The 12,018-nt window shown below is 37.5% G+C and overlaps 1 protein-coding gene across 5 annotated transcripts in view; it reads left to right on the top strand.

The window, feature by feature from the left end:
• The window catches only part of KYNU (kynureninase), a 122,552-nt gene that overhangs the window by 21,647 nt on the left and 88,887 nt on the right, over positions 1-12,018 (top strand). For all 5 annotated transcript variants that reach the window (XM_032856133.1, XM_032856136.1, XM_032856134.1 and 2 more), the window contains one exon: positions 3,224-3,406. In XM_032856133.1, the coding sequence (XP_032712024.1) occupies positions 3,224-3,406 (183 nt within the window). The remainder of the gene's footprint in view (positions 1-3,223; positions 3,407-12,018) is intronic.

Genomic DNA, 12,018 nt, shown 5'->3' with positions numbered 1-12,018 from the left:
CTTTAAAAAAATGAGTCACTCATGACAATACTCCGTCTAGACCCAACCGTCTTACACTGCTTTCTACAGTTTTAAAAAATTGTTGCTCCTGTTTCCAACTGAATAAATAACTATCTCCTGGCTAGATTCCTGAAAGAATTTATTAGATGCTCAGCTAAACACCATCATGACTGTTTGGCTAAAGCATTCATAGCAAGTCACTCACAGACCATTGACAAAACAGTGCATTGTTTCCAGTGAGTCAAGTGTCTAGAAGGGGTCTAGTCAGTTGTGACCAGGCAATTGATAATGTCAAGTGGTAGAGACAGTGTCATCTCTATTCAGAAAGCAGGTTATTTCATCAGAAGGCAAGAGGTGGGAACCCGTGCAGAATCAGATTCTGATTATGGTATGGTATGACAACGTATTTCAGCTTTCCCAACCATAGAGGCATCTAAGTAAATACAGTATCTGACAGGAGACATTACTTATGAATTAAGGTGTGCTCTTAAGTGTTACAGGTATCCAGGGGAGGAAAAACTACTTTTAGTTGAAACAACATGACAGGCCTCGTGGGAGGGGAACAAATAGTGTTTGAACTTTGAAGGTGACTAGGGATGTGAATATGTAGAAAGGGGAGTAGAACATTTTAGTCAAAGGGAATGACCTGGGGAAAAAAACCCGCAGAGATAGAGAAATTTTGTGAAAAAGACTAATAACTAAGTATGGTCAGATATTGAAAGAACTGTCAACACCAATGTTGAAATCATTGACTTTTGCACAAAAACGTGGATTGGAGCAATTGGAAGCCATTATCAAAGCTAAAAACAAGCTCAAATCAAACTCCGTATCCTGTTTGAGAATAATAGAACAGCAAGCTTATGAGGGGAGATCCCTGGCAACTGAGAAACGAAGAGGTCAAATGAACAAGCAGAAGAATTCCAGCTTGTAGAATAGGAAGTATGCTTGTTTTACCGGCATGGTATAACATTCAGACATGCAACACTTCATTGCCTAACACTGGGTGTGTTGGCTGGGGTAGGAGAGAAGAAGATGGTGAGTAGAAGACAGATGATTGATTTGAGATTTAAGAGGCTCATCTCTGTTAGTTTTAGGTAGTTCTTAGGATTTCTAAGCTTTAAGTACAGTCTGTGAGTTGAAAAATAATCAAGCTTATATCTTGTGATCTAATTTTCTTCTGAGCTACAGACCCAAAGGTCCAATAGCCAGTTTGTTATTTTTACCTCAGACTTCGTATATCCTAAATAGAACTTGGATTTCCCTCCTCAGAATTTTTCTTTCCTAGGTGTTTCTTACTGCACCACTTTTAACATGTTTGCTCAGATCCAGGGAAAATCTATCTGCCTTTTCTCTAGAATATTTAATGGATCCACACACTTCTCTGCTTTTCTCCTCATCACATTTAATCCACCATCATTTTCACCCAAACTACTAAAATAGCCTGAATCTGCCTCTCTTTTCCAACTCCTTCTGACTCATCAGAAAGCAGAAAAAATGATTTTTATTTCGTGCAGAATTATGCCCTGTCACTTTTCTACTCAGGACTCTCCAACAATTTCCCATTAAACTTAGAAAAATATCCAAACCCTTTACTGGCTTCAGAGTTCTTCATAATTAACTTCTGGCCCTGCCTTTTTTACCTCATAGTGTCTCCTTTTCCTCTAATTTCCATACTGCATTAACTGAACAGGCCAGCCTGTCCCCACCGCAGGATCTTTGTACTCTCTGTCATCTTCGGGTCCTGGTCTTCACATGTTCGATTCCATAACATGAATCAGATATGCACGTAGATCCCTGCCTCAGAGAGATGCACTTCACCCTCTCTCTGAGGAAGTCATTCCATACCCTAGTGACTCTCCATCCCATGACTCTGCTTTTTTAATTCATAGCTCTTGAAACTCTCTGAAATTACATTATTTAATTATAAATTTTCATTTTCCACTAAAAAGTAAGGTCTACAAATGAATTACTTATGTACCATCTTTCACAGTGCTGTTTCATCAGTGCTTAGAGATATGGTTGGTGTTCCACAAGTGCTCGTAGAAAGAGAAATGAATAGAGGAATGCATGAGTGGAGCCCCAAAAGTATAAATTTGTAAATCACGCTACCTGAGAAATTTTTTTCCTCTTGATACTATTCTTGCTCAATTTCAAAAAAAACCTAAAATTTTGGGAAATATAAATAAATCAATATAAAGAAAGTTTGGATAAAGTTTAAGAATATGTAGTTAATTTTCTATTGTTACTTTTTCCCCTCCAGAAAATTAACCTTCCTTTCCAAAATTGTGAGAAATTTTAAATGATTAAACAGATCAAAATGTAGTTTTCAGAAAATGTCACAGGGTCCTGCTTTGTTCTAAGATGGAAAATACATAGATTTTTTTTTTTTTAAGATTTTATGTATTTATTTGAAATAGTGAGTGAGGGAGGGTGTGCACAGGGCAGGGGTAGGAGCAGAGAAGGAGGAGAAGCAGATTCCACTGAGCACGAGTCTGCTGGGAGGCTCGATCCCAGGGCCACGGGATCATGACTTGAGCCGAAGTCAGAGGCCCAACCAACTGAGCCACCCAGGTGGTCCTGGAATATATAGTTTTTGAAAGAGAAGTTTCTCTTTATCGGTAGCCAGAAAAGCTCTTTGCTCCTCACATAGCAAAAAGTATTAACATTAGTTAAAGTAAAATTACCTTTTTAATCAATATTGTTTTTATTCACAATGAAGAATTTGTTATGGTTCTGTTGTATATGTGTGCCTAATTTTAAAACAGTGATCCAAGAACCACTGGGAGTAAAATAATGAAAGTGGGATAGGAAGAAGGATAAGCTAGGTGGGTTACTGTTTCTCTACACTTTTACAAAAGCATCTTTACTGTTATCCCCAGTAAGACATCTAGAGGAAAAGGTGATGAACTTATATATGTTTGAAAGACACTAATGCGGGCCCTTTTCCAGGAAATAAGAATAGAAAGAGCTAACATTTATTAAGCCCTTACTCTGTCCTCATCACTATTACCTACATGTCTTTCAACATCCCCAAGTTACTATAATTTTCTTTATTTCATACATGAGAAAAACTCAAGCATGAGGCTTAATGCTGTTTGATTAATTATATTACTCTGAGGTTGGGAAGATGAGAATCTCATTTAAGACAAAGGCTTGGCTAATTTTCTACAGAAAAAAAATGATGGTGGCTAAATTATTTTTAATTGTTTATTTTCATTTTTAGAGAAACAACTTGTAATGGAGCCTTCATCTCTTGAGTTACCAGCTGACACAGTGCAACGCATTGCATCTGAACTTGGATGTCACCCGACAGATGAGAGAGTCGCCCTCCACCTTGATGAGGAAGATAAGCTGAGGCACTTCAAGGAGCATTTTCATATCCCCAAAATGCAGGATCTACCTGCAGGTAAGAACACTGAAAGGGATTTTATTTTTCTTAATTAATTTATTAATTTATTTTTGCTACTGCATGTGTTTATCATAAATCCTTGAAATCATTGTTCTGTTACATAATAGAGGTATTGTAATTATGTCTGAAAAACAGCAAGTTCCTGGTGCTACTAAATCAACCTGTCAGCCTACCTAAGCCTCAGATTCTTTATGTTCCTTTTCTTCTTCTGAATAAAATACTTACAGGGTTTTTATACTGTCATCTACTTCTGTGAACAATAGAGTGACTGATTGAAAATTATAGGCAGACGCATTTACTTGTTCTCTAAGCACTTAGAGCTCAAAACAATTTCCTTTCAATACAGTATTAGAATATCTCTTATTTTGTGGTGCCTAGTTTATGATAATATGATATTTGTCTTAGAGGAAATATTATTTTGGGATTTGAGTATATTAAGAAGATGTTATGTGAATAACCATCTTTGTGTGCTATAAAGATGGCATGTATATGACTTGCCCCCTCCCCCCCAAAAAAAGAAAGAAAAAGAAAAGAAACAATCAATTACTAAGAAATGCAATACTGCATTTTTTTTTCTTTTAAATAATACAGTAAGCTGACTCTGTTCTTAGTTTGGGGGATGTCCTATTTTAAAAAACAGCACAAATATAAAAAAGCAGCTTTTCTAAATATCTGACTTTGTTCCATTTTACATCAGTGAAAAAGACTACCAGGTTGAACAGAATTGATCCACCAAAATTATTTTCAGATACTTTATAATCCAGTTTAACTTTCAGGTTTTTTTAGGTTAAATGAGGCAGATATAATTTTGGATACTCATAATCCAAAAGCATCAGCTAATATGATTTTAAAATGAGATTGGGTCACATAGTTGTCCTGTTTGGCATATATGTTATTATGTAACTCAGGAAGGCACCCTGTGAAATTACGGAAGGATAAAATAAGAGAAAGCTCTGTATCCAATTTAAAGGTGCTTAATATTAATTGAGGTAGACACTGATATAAATGACAGTTCTAGGACCTAATAAAATGGGGTAACTGAAAGGAACTGATATCACAGAAAAAAAAATCGAGGTCTTTCTAGAATCTAGAATGAGAGGGCACTTTGATTTAAATCTTAAGGGATTAAAAAGAATTTTGTGTGTGAAAAATGAGGAAGGTAAGTCTAGGGATATTCTTTCAGTGATGTGAGAGAAGTTTTCCTGGTGATGTATGGCACACAGGGGAAAGTCCCCTGAAATCCCCATGGCCCACCTGAGACAAGTCTGCTCTGGTGACCCTGCCCTGATGTGCTCTCCAGCCCATAGGCTACTTGGGAGATCTGATGGGTTCCTACATGGGAGACCACAGCAGAAGCCTAGAGGGCCACAAAACTTTAGGTGGCCTTCTCCACAGGCACCAAGAACTATAAATCAAGAATTAGGGTTCTAGAACTTTATGACATTTATTGAAAGTTTTAATTTCCTCAAGATTTAGAAAGAATTGTTTTATTCCTTTTAATGAGTAATAGGAAAAGCAGACATAGCAAAGTAAGCAAACAAAAGTACTAACAAAACCTATCCCGCGAGGACAGATGTTGGTATCACAGAGAGAAGAGAAAATATGACAGCAGCACTTGGGGGGTATGGAGAGAAGGTGGCCAGTGGTCTAGGGTGGCTGCAACTTGGGCTCTCTTGGAAGAAGAAGCTAAATAATGGCCACATCTAGATACACATTTATGAGCAAGGACTACTTCCTGCACATGAGAAGTGATGCATTAGGAATTTCCGGTTGTCTTGTCTGTCTGTCTTCTTTTAAGGTGACTTTCTCCTATATTATACCATCATATTTGAGATAGAGCTCAGCCCTGAATACCAAGTATTGATACTGAAATGAAGGGGTACATGAAAAGTTAAAACCCTGTTTGAATGTATCACTTACTCTGTTACTGAACCTAAGACTCATTAACATGACTTCAACCTCAGGCTGAGTCAGTTTTGTTGCAACAAAATATGAATTAGTTACTTTTCCACAGTCCTCTTGTGCCTCAGAACTTTGCTTTCTATCCATCTCTTCCAGCACAGTGGGTTCGAAACCCAATGAGCAAAATTCACTGTGTTTGTCCTGGGGTTGGGGGCACGGTGGTCTGAGATTGCTGTGACCGCCTGCTCTAACTTTTACCTAGCTGGGAGAGTTTAAGAAGCAAGTAGCCTCTTAGCCAGTGTCCTCCATGTGGAAAAGACAAAAGCTGCTCCAAAATATGTAGGGACTTTCCCAGCATGAAAATGAGATTATGTTAAGTGAGCCTAAGACAGGTCCAGAATGTTAGTTTCCTTGCCCCTTTAATATAATGGACTTTTAACTTCAATACAGAGATTGATTGATTGATTGATTGATTGATTGATTGATTTTAAAGATTTTATTTATTTATTTGTCAGAGAGATAGAGCACAAGCAGGGAGAGAGGCAGGCAGAGGGAGAAGCAGGCTCCCTGATGAGCAAGGAGCTTGATGTGGGACTTGATCCCAGGACTCTGAGATGATGACCTCAGCCGAAGGCAGACACTCAACCAACTGAGCCAGCCAGATGTCCCCAATAGAGATTTTTTTTTTTTTACCAATAGAGATTTTTTTTTCTTTTTAAAGATTTTATTTATTTATTTAACAGAGAGCAATCACAAGTAGGCAGAGAGGCAAGCAGAGACAGAGGGGGGAAGCAGGCTCTCTGCGGAGCAGAGATCCTGACATGGGTCTCGATCCCAGGACCCTGAGATCATGACCCGAGCCGAAGGCAGTTTCTTAATCCAATGAACCACCCAGGTGCCCCACCAATAGAGATTTTTAATACTGGCTCAATACAGGACTCTTCTACTAACCTTTGAGATAATTTAATCCGAACCCAGGTAAAGACAGCATTATATGTATTATATATATAATCACTACATTAGACTGAGTTGATTCTAGAATCCTGATTATGGTTATAACATTTGTTTTAATTAGATATTCAATAGGAAATAACATAAAAATTATCATCTAGGATAAATTCCTGATTCCTAAAGAAATGTAAAGAGGAAGAAAATGAACTGATTCAATAAAGAATCTAAATAATTTGTTCAAATAATAGTTTTGAATGATATAAAAATTTGTCTTCATTAACCCCCAAAGTCCTTCTAAATTTGTTTTTGTCAAAGTCTGTGGGTTCCTGACCAGCCCAAAGAGGATCACCAGGTAATTTACTAGAATGTGCAGGTTCTTGGGTCCCAAACCAGAATTACTAAATCATAGACTCTGAGGGGACCCCACTCATCTGTTCTAGATCGCTAAGGATGGTACCACAGAGAGAAGAACCCGTTCATTCTTTTTTTTTTTTTTTTAATTTGACAGAGATCACAAGTAGGCAGGCAGTCAGAGAGAGAGGAGGAAGCAGGCTTCCCGCAGAGCAGAGAGCCCGATGCGGGGCTTGATCCCAGGACCCTGAGATCATGACCTGAGCGAAGGCAGAGGTTTTAACCTACTGAGCCACACAGGCGCCCTGAAACCGTTCATTTTTATTCCCACTATACTCCCGCTAGGTGCTTGTTACTTGCCAAGTGTTCATTCTTTCAATATGTATTTATTAAGCACTTACTCTGTTCAAGATGCTATTCTCAGAACAGTTTGTCAGTGAACTAAAGAGAAGAGTTGTCACATCCCTGAGTTTGTATTCTAGTATAAGGAGACAGAAAATAAATCAACTTAGAAACGGTGTGAAAAATACCCTACTCCAGGTGGTGCTCTTTAGCGTCCTGAGGACTGCCGGGGTGCAAATAGTGTTCATCAAGAAACCTTGATGAGATGACACCTGAGCAGAAACAAGAAGGACATAAGGAAGTGAACCTCGTGATCGCAGAAGTGAAGATGAGCCCAGGGAACAAGGCTCACCAGGCTCAGAGGCAGATGGTGTGCAAATTTCCTCTGGCCCCAAAGAATCCATCAAAACACTAGTACTTCCCTTCTTAATAAAACCTTCCAAGAACATCTAAAAATGATATTGCCTCTCAAGTTAATTTGCATAACACTGTGAACAAGATGTTCTTTAGTAACTCTGAATAATGAAAAACAAAGAGCATAAATAAACAAGTTTTGAACAAATGAAAGGATCATGACTCCCAATATAGGCTTAAAAAATTCCAAGGAAAGGCTGTAGGTACAACCTGGGGTTTTTCTGGTATTCTGCCAATAAATACAATGTTTGCTCAGGGTTTCTAAGAGAAAGTTTTATCAAAATAAGGTTTTTTCCTCCCAACTCTTAGGTAGTTTTTGAGATGTTGCTAGAGTAAAGGGTCAAAATTATTTTTACTCAGCTGGTATTGCACTTTTTTTTTTAAGATTTTATTTATTTGAGAGAGAGAGAGAGAGAGAGAGCATGAGGAGGGGGAGGGTCAGAGAGAGAAGCAGACTCTTCTCTGAGCAGAGAGCCTGGTGTGGGACTAGATCCCGGGACCCCCAGGATCATGACCTGAGCTAAAGGCAGTTGCTCAACCAACTGATCCACCCAGGCACCCTGGTATTGCACTTATATATTCAACATTATTCTAAAGACCATACCCCTAAAATAACAAACACACGCACACATGCATACTTGCATGCACAGAGAAAAAGGAAAGAAGAAAGGAAGGAACATGCAAGACATAAATATTGGAAAGGACTTGTTTAAATTCCTTGAAATTATTCCTGTTTGGAATATCTCTGTTTCTAAATCTTTGAGAGAATATTGGATAGTTCCATAAGATATACTGGTTTGGCAGAGATACAAGGCGAAGTTTGTTGTTGTTGTTTGGATTTTATTTATTTTATTTTTTCTATTATTTTTAATTCAAATTCAGTTAATTAACATATAATGCATTATTTGTTTCAGGGGTACAGGTCTGTGATTCATCAGTCTTATACCCAGTGCTCATTATAACATGTACCCTCCCCAATGTCCATCACCCGGTTACCCCATCCCCTCACCCCCCTACCCCCCTCCAGCAACCCTCAGTTTGTTTCCTAAGAGTAAGAGTCTCTTATGGTTTGTCTCCCTCTCTGGTTTCATCTTGTTTCATTTTTTTCCCCCTCTTCCCCTATGATCGTCTGCCTTCTTTATGACCTACCTATAAAAGTCCAAATTGCCTTCCATTTATATTTATATTTCTCCCAGAAATAAACAAGTGTCTCACTGACATCTTTGCTCATTTGATAATCAAAAGTTTTTCTTTCCGTGTTTGAATTTGCATATCTTGGATCAGTGTTTGAAATTTGTTTTAGTAAACTCCTTGGCCATTTGCTCAGTCATAGAACAAGTGACTCTTGATCTTGGGGTCATGAGCTCTAGCCTCACACTGGGCATAGAGCTTAAATAAAAAAAAAAAATTACTGAGTTGTGATTTACCATACCATAGATGCCATTTTGTTTTATGCTCTACAAGATAACTCCAGGATTATTTATCTTAAAACTGAGAGTTTGTACCTTTAGACTACTTTGACCTCTTTTGCCTACCTCTCACCCGGCACCTTTGGCAACCAACACTAATCTGTTCTCTGTCTCTGAGTTCAGTTTATGTGTTCATTCATTCAGCCAGTCAGTCAGTCATTCAATCGTTTAGTCATTCATCATTTATTTAATTCCACTGATGGGGTCCATTATCAAAGGAGCGAGATTGATACAAAGCGAAGGTCAAGCAAAGCTTTTTTTCATGCCAGTATTGAGAATCAAACCGACCGGTCGGGGTCATCTCTTATGGAGAGAGAGAAAACCCCCAGCCTCACAGACTAGCTTTTATAGAGCAAAGGCCATGTGGTTGAGCCTGGCTACATACAGGTGGCCAATGAGATTGTAACACACAGAGAAAGCTGCACAGTCATGTTAGGTCACACGCGGGTGGCCAATTGAATTACAATTTACCCTATAGTAGCTGTTTGAACTAGCCTATCACTCTGGTCAGAATTGGCGCCAGAGTTTGGCACCCAAAAGGAGGAGTTTACATTCTTTAGTTGTTAGGGAGATAGTATGTGTGCTTTACTGATTGGATGTCTCCACCTGGCCTGACTTGTCCTTGCATTCTGGGCTCCGTTATCTCCATCTGACCTGACCTGTCCTTGTATTTGGGCTCTGTTATCAGGGACTGGTCAACCATATTTTACTGGTTTCCCAGACTTGTTTTTAAGTAAGTTCCTCTGGGGGGCGGGGGGGCGAGGTCAGTTTCAGTTTTGCTCCACAAACAACAAAATGGCTGTTTAACCGAGATGGAGTCACTCTGGCTAAGTAGGCCCTTACATCCATATATAAGTGATATCATACAGTATGTCTTTTTCTGACTTACATCATTTATCATTTTAAGTGCACAATTCAGTAAGTGTGTGTAGTTTGATGACCATCATCACAAACTCAATTCTTTACTCCCCTTTTCCACCCCCACACCCAAGTGGCCGGTCACCTACCAAACCTGCTTTGTTTTATATAGAAGATCATTAAATCAGAGAACGTCAATTTAGGAGTAAATTGTACTCGAGAATATCTTTACACAAGAAGTTTTTAAAAAATGGTTAAAGAAAACAAATTAGATGATACAAACTTTATCTACCACTTCATAAAGCTGGCAATTTCTATTCCCTAGGGTCCAGGGAACTGCAAAATGGGGTGGAAGGGAATAAGATTTTATAGGACAAAAAATAAAGAACAAAGAAGAAAGAAGTAGAAAATAATCTTATTTGTCATGGCCATACTCAGACTTGCTTGAGGGAAGAAGGAATAAGGAAATAAGTATAGAGTTCACCATTGGCTTGGCATTCAAGGGTTGGCTGACAGTATCGTCTGCTTTTCTAGTCATGCAGAACATAACAGGCATAGGAAAGTTACATAAGTTTCAGTTTGCTGACATGCCAGACTAGGCAGAAGCAGCTCCATCTTGGGCCTAGAAAGTTAATTCAACAGTATTCTCATCACTGTTCTTTTCATACTCAAATATTCCCTTTCCATTTTATCACATACCTGGGAAAGATGAGTAAATTGTCAGCCAACTTTAATAAGTTAAATTGAATGCTATCCAAATAAGATCTACTATTACTGTGACTCTGTGATATTATCCTGTTAGACAAAATTGACATAGAAAACTGCCATGCTGGAGTTTGTCTCCAGGGGTTCCGTGTAAAATAATAGAGCCTCTTCAGTTCAACTATTGTTAGGCTCAGGAGTTAGTGACAAGCATGAGGTATCAGTGAACAAAATGTGAGACAGTATGCTTTTCAGCATAAACTGGAATCCTTTATTTAATGGAAGCTAGCATGTTAAGTAAAGGCTTTATCCAGCTTTAAGAAGATGTATATTTATGACTATGTGATTTTGATAATGACATATATTTTATTTCTATAAGAACAACAAATAAGGGCATTTCTCAGTTAAAAGTTTAATTTTGTTGATACACTGAACTTCTCATTGCACTTGTATTCTGCAATTTCAAGGACTTGTCATATTGTCTTTTCTTTTGTATTAGACTATTTGCTCCCTGAAAGCAGGGACTAGTATTTCTGTGTGTGTGAGTGGACGCCATCTAGGCAGACCCTAGGGTAGAGGTGGCCAGTGAGGTCTTATCCTGCAGAGAGAACAGCATTAGCAAAGACACAGCAAACAAAAGCATAGTCACTGAAGAATTAGAAAGAGTGTGTGTGTTTGTGTGTGTGTGTGCGCGCGCACGCACATGCACATGGATTTTTTCCCCCGCTGATGTAATTTTTGAAATTTCTGCGTTTCTACATAGCTGTGAAAATACTTCAGCTTGGATCCATGAAATTGTTTATTAATATTAGTAATATCACTTCATCAACAAGGTACAATCATATTGAAGAGAGCACAAATAGAATTAAGGAAATGATGAAAATATTTTTGCAGAAATCCAAAAGGAACTGTAAAAATCCAAGTAAATGCTTTGGAAGTGAAAAAAGAGATTCAAGAAATATTTTAAGTACTCACTGAATAAACCTGAAATCATTATTCATTGAATAAACCATTAACTGGGAGAAATAACTCCCTGTTCAATGCTTTCACATTTGAGACTGTTATATCTTCTTGTTGAACTGATACATTTTCATTATGTAATGTTTTACTTTATCCCTGGTAATTTGTTTTCTCTGCAGTCTACTTTATCTGTTATAAATACACTGATCTAGGTTCATTTTCATCAGTGTTTTCTTGGCATATCTTTTTACATCTTTTAATTTTTAACCTATCTATATCATTACAATTGAAAAATAGACTATAGACAAAATATAGTTAGGTCTCTTTTTTTAGTTCATTCTGGCAATAAATTTTAAATGGTGTGTTTCAGACTATGTTTTAATGTAAGTTTAAATTTAGATCTACCATTTTATTATGTGTTTTCTGTTCACCATTTTCTCATTTCTTTCTTTCTGCCTTTCTTGCTTTTGCTTTGATCATATGATTTTTTTATATCACATTAAGTTATATAATGAATTTTGGATTATAATTTTTTTGTGTAATTTTTGTTTGCATTAATGGTTGCTCTAGAGATTAAAATGCTCATAATTAAACTTTACAGGATATGTATATTATGTTAATAATAATTAGTATATACTAAATATATATTAAAAACTTTTT

Source organism: Lontra canadensis, unplaced genomic scaffold, assembly GCF_010015895.1.
Source record: "Lontra canadensis isolate GAN:19392208 unplaced genomic scaffold, GSC_riverotter_1.0 scaffold11, whole genome shotgun sequence".
NCBI lineage: Eukaryota > Metazoa > Chordata > Mammalia > Carnivora > Mustelidae > Lontra > Lontra canadensis.
The sequence above is the reverse complement of the archived record's forward strand: the minus strand, read 5'-3'. Positions and strand labels throughout refer to the sequence as shown.